The sequence below is a fragment of the Apaloderma vittatum genome, unplaced genomic scaffold (assembly GCF_000703405.1).
Source record: "Apaloderma vittatum isolate BGI_N311 unplaced genomic scaffold, ASM70340v1 scaffold9347, whole genome shotgun sequence".
Classification (NCBI taxonomy): domain Eukaryota; kingdom Metazoa; phylum Chordata; class Aves; order Trogoniformes; family Trogonidae; genus Apaloderma; species Apaloderma vittatum.
The window spans coordinates 22,408-30,062 of record NW_009725708.1 but is presented as its reverse complement, the minus strand read 5'-3'; the positions used below and the strand labels follow the sequence as shown (position 1 = coordinate 30,062).

General features: G+C 38.8%; 1 protein-coding gene across 1 annotated transcript in view; it reads right to left on the bottom strand.

Annotated features, from left to right (window-relative positions):
- The window catches only part of GARNL3 (GTPase activating Rap/RanGAP domain-like 3), a gene marked incomplete at its 5' end in the record, with an annotated part of 34,190 nt that overhangs the window by 6,028 nt on the left and 20,507 nt on the right, over positions 1-7,655 (bottom strand). Inside the window, 4 exons of the mRNA XM_009873002.1 lie at positions 531-597; positions 2,522-2,680; positions 2,955-3,127; positions 3,786-3,902. Of these exons, the coding sequence (XP_009871304.1) occupies positions 531-597; positions 2,522-2,680; positions 2,955-3,127; positions 3,786-3,902 (516 nt within the window). The remainder of the gene's footprint in view (positions 1-530; positions 598-2,521; positions 2,681-2,954; positions 3,128-3,785; positions 3,903-7,655) is intronic.

Below are 7,655 nucleotides of genomic sequence, written 5' to 3'. Positions count from 1 at the left end.
ATGAGTATCGGAAGAAAAAGTACCTGTGTACTGCAGAGAAGAGCATATGCGTGTTATGTCCAAGGCCATTTTATCAAAGGATATTGAAAGAATTACCATGAAGTAATGCAAGTGTGAAGAAATAGGTGGAAGAAAAAGCACTAAGACAGAATAGGACAGCACACACACAAATGAAAAAGAGGTGGAATGCTAGATTGGACATGTCTTGGAAACACCTAGTAAGGGTGTAACTACCTAAAGAATAAGCTAGATCTGAAGAAACAGAACTTTTGTGAGAAAGATAGTAACATCTATAAATATATAGATACACATCTACACACCTAAAATTAAAAGCGAATGGCTAGTTTGTCTAAATTCAACATACTTTGCAATAAAAATACTTCAATTTCCAGTCTAATATGCATATAAATTTAAAAGAACGTATATTGGAAAACCTTCCATGGAACACTGAAATTTGATTTAAAATACAGACTGCAATGGAAAAGTGCAGATTGAGGTATTACCATTTTTGGTCTTCCCTAAATACTTACAGTTATAACACAACAGTAGACCAGCTTCACCATCTTCATATACATCAATAGCTGCAACAAAATTAACCTGCAATGATAACAGGGAAGGGTAATGAGCAGGCAGAGGATACCGAGGTTATTACGACCAGGTTTCCACTAACAAGTAATATAATGGGTTAGGGGAGTGCACAACTACAGACAAAAGGAAAAAAAAAGGTAGCAGTAATTTTCCAAATGCAGCCTCTTTTGTGATTAATTTTCAGGATGCTATCAGGATGGAAATAAATTTCTTCTGTATTCAGTTCTGTGCAGTACTGAATATTCAATCCCACACCCACAGTATAAAGCAATAAAAACTTACATAACTTGTTTGGCAATATCAGTTTAGAGAAATGGGGATTTCATCTGTGAATCAACACCTGATATTCTAAAAATAGCAATTCTTTTCAAAAAGCTCCAGTGCACATCATGACTAACAGAAAGATCAGACGCACCAATTACTGGTGCAAACCCACTAACACAGAAGTCAGTAGGGATGTACTTAAGGATTACTGAATAGCTGAATTTAGAAACTGAGATGCAATGCTGTCTAAACCACGGTATTTCTTACATAGCACAAGTTGCATGAATTTATTTCAACTCTCTATTTGTCTTTTACAGTTGGATTAAAAAACTCAAAATGACCATAAAAAGCAGGGTATCTGCTCAGGAAGTGACATCCTACTAGTGAATATGTAAGATTACATTAGACAAACACTTCCCAGAACACAACATTTACTACCTGAGCAGGGAGAGGGGTTAGACACAAACTCCATGAACAGCAGTTCTTTGAGTTTGAACTATGAGCTAGATATTCACCTCTTGATATAGGTCGAGAACTGTGTAACAGGCTGCCAAGTTTCTGTATCTATCCCAAATTCTTTTTGACACATCATTTCTAAGTGACTAAAAGCAATTTCTGCTCTGTTACCCACAGAAATAATTTGGCATCCCATTTATCATCACAAAAATCACTGGCTCAGCTCTTATTGTCCGCTTTGTTTTTGTTCTCAAAGGAAATAAGGACTCCTGGGGAGAAGAGGAATGGAGGGGTGCTGGAGTGGTGGTGGTGTACTTCTCCATCCCCATTCTTTACTTGCAGTTCCTCCTTATCCAGATTAAGACAGATTTCCAGTGCTCTGGAGAAAGTTACACTGTATTGCCCATGCTAGGAGTACCAAACTCTTCATCATCAGATCTGAATAAAAATACAGATGATTTAAAAGGAAAATAACCAACCAACAAGAACAATCAAACGAGTAGTCCCTTATCTGGTTATGAGAAAAAGAGCCAGTCAAAAAACAAACAACAAAAGATTACCTATTTGAAATCTTTCTCTCTTTTTTTTTTCTAAAGCTATATATCCACATCCATATTTAGAAACAAAATTATTTGATATTTAGAGATGCTCTGGACCACCATCTTCCAAGGTGCAGGAAATACTTGAGCTCTTTTCTGAAAATCAGAATGTGCTTAAATCCCAACTCTGTGTGCTGGTTAGGAAGATTCAGTTAATTTACTAGTTGACTGGGCAGCAGTTTCTCAAATAGAACTAAAAGCTACATGTAAATATTTTAACCTTAGTACCTGCAAATGGCAAATCTGAACGAGATGCTACAAAGTATCTTCAGTTGTTGACCACAAGTAATTTCTTACACCATAAAATACCAGAATGAAAAACTGGAAAGCAAACTACTAAGAAATGAGAAAAATTAGTTTATGCTGTCAGCAATATTCCAGAGCCTGAAACACAGGCTTGTTCCTAATGTCTCATACCTTATAACTACCTCTTTTTGGAGTGATTATTAACATGTATCCCTAAATGAACAAGTATCTCAGAGTGCCCTAACGCAGAGGTTACAGAAGTGAAAAGTCAGACACATGAGAATCTCCATAAATTACACTCCCAGGAGGTTAGCAACGGATGTTCAGTGTGATTCTGCAAGAAAAGAGTTTCCATAATGAAAACCTACCTTGTTTGTTTCAACATGATGCAATCTATAGGACTCCCCAGTACTCTCATTAACTAAATCAAACTGATGCCGATATGCTACACAGATCATATTGTCACTATCTCCAGTAGGTCCATCCACCAATGTCATAATCACTGGAGGGTCAGAAAGGCATATTTCCTGTAATGTAAATAATAGAATTATTCTCTTTTTCAAACTCCTAATGTGGGTGCTGCAGGTACGCCATGAAAAGAGCAAGCAGAAACTTAATTAAAAAAAAATCCAAAATACTTATTTGGCACATGTATGATGGAACTCCATCATGTGGCTTCTCAGTTTTATTTGTCTATAGAGTTTCAAGAAGATAAAAACGCATGCTCTTTGTCTTCCCCTCCTCCCCACTAGCTGAGCGCTGCCCAGTGCGTTAAGGTAATTAGTGATCAATTACACATACCCGGATGTACTGGAACTCCTCTACTGGAGATTCAGATGATGATCGCAGAGAGCTGCTGGTTAAGTTGTTGCATGGATTATATTTCTTCGTGACGAGAAGCAGTTTGTTCCGAATAGCCACAACAATCCTCAGTTCACTGCCATGGTGAGTATTAATGGCATACAAATGGCAGCCTGAGGAAATAATGTTCTAGATTTTAGGTGTCTGGGGTAGGGTCTGGGGTTTTTTGTTTGTTCTGTAGTTGTATGAAAATTAGTACAGCAGGGTTCTTATGACGTAGCAACACGGAACTACAAATAGGGTAACACTAACTTCTAGAAAAAGACAAGAGGCTTTGACTCTGTTGAAATCTATTCTTCCTCTTACTTCTTTTGCAAGTAAAGGCATGGATTTTCACTTCCCAAAGCAGCTTGCTTTCTGAAGACCGGAAAATGCTTACATCTACTAAAATAATCGGAAACACCTAAACTAATCTAAGCACTACTACTTAATGGAGATTTGCCAGTGTTCCTTCACCTTAAAATGCCCTTTATTTCAGTCTCACATCCCTGCATAATTCGTTTCATACCCCTCAATCCAGAAATCAACATATCTATTTTTCTCTAAAGCTTTTCATCAGCAGTGACTGCCAAGCAACATGGTATTTTTATGAAGTTCTAAAATGTTATGCTGGACTATACCAGACTTAGTTTCATATATAAGCTTAACAAAGTTTGAATTGAAAAAACTAAAGGTGAACACCTGTGACTGCCTCAAGGGAGCTGTTAAGGCCCTGGCAACTGCAGGCATCAAACCACAGCAGACATTTTTAACACAGGATAATAAAATCACCTTTTGTCCTCTCCAGTTTATTTTCTCTGCAGTTGTATTTGCTTCTTATAATTTGCTTTGTTTCTATATCTTTTTGGACAGCACTGAGTCTGAAGACAAGTAGACGAGAGTCTTTCCCTGAGAGAGACAGGTAAACAAGTTAAAAAAGATGGTGGTAGCTTGAAATAAATACTTCCAAAGAAGCTGCACCTAACGAACAGAGCAAACAAAAGTATACTGCTTCCTTCTCTGGGGATGAGCCACAAAGTCCTACAAGACTGGTTAAGAACTCTAGTCTTTACAATTCTAGAAACCAATCCCTTCAGTTCAGTAGCTGAGCTTTCCATCAGGTGGTGCCACATCACAGAACAATTTAAGAGCTTCAAAACAGCGAAATATATGCTATTTTGCAAATAAACAAAATTTCATAAGGTAGCAAAATATCTACTACTATGGAGTAGTAGAAGATATCATAGTATATAATATGATATATAAATATATTTTTAATACTAATATAAAAATTAATACATGTTCTCTGAAACCATCCTTGCCCATGGCACTTGACTAGCTAACATCTCTCATGCGAGATGCAATAGATGCTGATAGACATGGAAATATCTGAGCTAGATGGCTGCAAAGCCACCGTAATCCAAAATGTGCTCAGTAAAGAAGAGTGACTTTTGATAGTGTCCCACAAGAGTAGGAAAATCAACACAAAAACATGTAAGAGGGTCCAATTTCACTTCAAAAAAGGTGTTAAGGCAGAGTCAGTATTAGCTGAATGACACTTGGTGAACATTGTACCATAAGGGTTTTCTGTTAATCAAGTACTAGCCCTGTCATCAACCTTTGCAATAACTGCTTATGTTTATGCTCGGAAAATCTCACAATTTTGCCAATTCTTGGAAAGCGCAAATTATAACCCCACGCCCCAAAGCAGATGACTCTGGTTGCAGCCTAGCGAATAATTGACTGGTTTTGCCAATTCAAAGTCCCTAACAAGATTGTGGAATCTTTATTTAGGAAAGGAATCAAGACTGGCTCTCAAATTCATGGAATGTTTTAATGCTATGAAATGAGAAATATAATCAAGGACTTGCGTGTTCACCCACCATTCTACAACTACTGCACAATTCTTGGTGCTGCACAGGAGTATTTCCAAACACCATCATATACATAAAAACCTATACGTGACCAAACACCTTAAAATACTCTTCCATTTCAGTGAGCTTTGATTTTAAGCTAAGCAGCTATTGACACAATCTGAAGGAAAGCCATCTTTCTTGATCTAGAATCAGCTGTAATTCTTATGACTACCATCACTTGCACTGAGTTTAGAGAAGGTTTTTAGTGCAGCCACTCAGGACTAAATTAAGTTTATTCTAAATTTTTTACCATTTTCTCCTAGATTCTGCCTCTGATTAAGTAGTTGCTCCTCCAGTAAAAACTGTAATGTTCAGTCTTTGTACCCGAGACACTATTTCAGTCTGATATTTTACAAACATTCTTGGTGATGCAGACAATTCCAAAATGCTACAACTGTGTCAAAAGCCAGGAACTTTTCTTGGCCAATCTGAATGTCTGCATTTTTCAAATCAAGAAATGGTTGTGAACTGGCAGATGTATTGGGGAGCAAGAATTATCACTTAAATTAAGTGCTGTTATTTTTAGAGGTTAGGTCAAGCTTCAGAAAATCTTTTATGCCTCCATCAAATGCACCATATTTACCTCTGTGAAGATACTACATGTGTGCAGCAAAGAACAGCATACAGGCAAATAGGATTTCTTTTTCCAGCCCAGATCTTAATTTCAGTATGGTAAGCAAATACAAAATAAGAGACCAGAAATCTAGAAAGTGTGACAGAATTTTCTCCTAAATGCTTCAAAAAGCATCCACATCAAGAGTTAAGTTTCTGCAACTTTTTACATAAGACTTTATCAGGCTCTGTTTGAACTGTCATGAATTTATGCCAGTAATACCTTGTTTCATTACATCAAAATGCCTGTTTACATCTCTCTCTTCACATTTCACCAAAGAGCACAATGTCTGACAATTAAACGTAATCATCTTTTCTAGAAGCTTGACAAACTAACCTTCAGATAAAACAACCCTTTTCAGATCTTCAGAAACGTCACCCACCCACCAGGTGTCCTGAGAAAGAATGGCAAATAGGTCTCAGGTAGTCCTGACTCAGTTCTGTAAGGTCCAGGGTGAATTTCACCAAGCGCAGCTAAACTGGGCAACTCTCAATGACACTAAAGGAACCATGTTCTACCCCAAGCTGGGTAAATGTACCTTCAAACAATACTGAACAAGCAGACATAATGTGGTAAAAACAACAAATCAACCATATTTGTAATTCCTGTCTCTGTGTTATACATAAAAATCTTGTTCTTGTTTTGTGTGTGTTCACTTTGTGAAATTCAAATCACAGACTATTGGGCAACAAGAACCTCACTGAAAAAGTGCATAATGTTTCCAAATGAGGCTAAAAAGGAAATAATGTGAGCCCAAACTACATTTAGGTACTTTCATACCAAAATCTTCAAGAGAATACATTCTACAGCAGTAGAATGTGGTGACAGTTCACAGAACAAATACCAATAAAACCCTTTTGATAAAACAGTGGCAGCATAACTGTGACAGCATCTACCATATGAGGAAAGGCTGGGAGAGCTGGGTCTGTTTAGCCTGGAGCGGCAGACTGGGAGATATCATCAATGCTTCTAAGTATCTGAAGAGTGGGTGTCAGGAGGATGGGGCCAGACTCTTTTCAGTAGTGTCCAGGGACAGTACAAGGGACAGTGGTCACAAACCTGGAACACAGGAGGTTCAACCTAAACATAAGGAAATACTTCTTTACTGTGAGGGTAACGGAGCAACAGGAACAGGCTGCCCAGAGGTTGTGGAGTCTCCGTCTCTGGAGACATTCAAAAGCCGCCTCGAAGTGTTCCTGTGGGATATACTCTAGGTGATCCTGCTCTAGCAGAGGTGTTGGACTAGATGATCTTCAGAGGTCACTTCCAACGTCAACCGTTCTGTGATGCCATGATTTCCCCTACATTTTTGCATAATTGAATAAACATATAATTCAGTTGAGATTTCTAAAGAGTTCCAACTGCGGCTGTCAAGCTCCAACAGTGGCTGAAGAAAGACCATATGACCAGTTTCAGGCTTGCCTTGAAGGAAGCACGAATGAGCATTTACAATCTCGCCCTGCCAGCCTTTTAGAAAATAACAGCAGTTGCTGTATGTACTCTCTTACTTTAAATGAGGCATCTAATACACTTGTCACTGATAGACACGATTGCCCCAGGGAGCAGGTGAAGTGTCTGAGAAACCTGGGGAACAGATGAGGTGCCTGAGGGCTGGAGGAAAGCAAATGCCATTCCAGTCTTCAAAAAGGGCAGGAAGGAGGATCCGGGTAACTACAGACTGGTCAGCCTCACCTCCACCTCTGAAAGGTGATGAAACAACTTATCCTCAGTGCTGTCTCTAGGCGTATCAAGGGTAAGAGGGTCATGGCTTTGCCAAGGGGAAGTCACGTTTGATGAACTTGATAGCCTTTTATGAAGATGTAACCAAATGAGTGGATGGATGGATGGATGGATGGTGGCTGTGCAGTGGACGTAATTAATATGGATTTCAGTAAAGCACATGACACAGTTTCCCACAGCATCCTCACAGCTAACTTGAGGCAGTGTGGTCTGGATGACCAAGTAGTGAGGTGGGTCGCTAACTGGTTGAAGGGAAGAAGTGAGAGAGTTGTGGTCAATGGCGCAGAGTCCAGTTGGAGGCCTGTGTCTAGTGGAGTCACTCAAGAGTCAGTACTGGGACCAGTGCTGTTCAATATATTCATCAATGACCTGGATGAGGGGTTAGAGAGCACT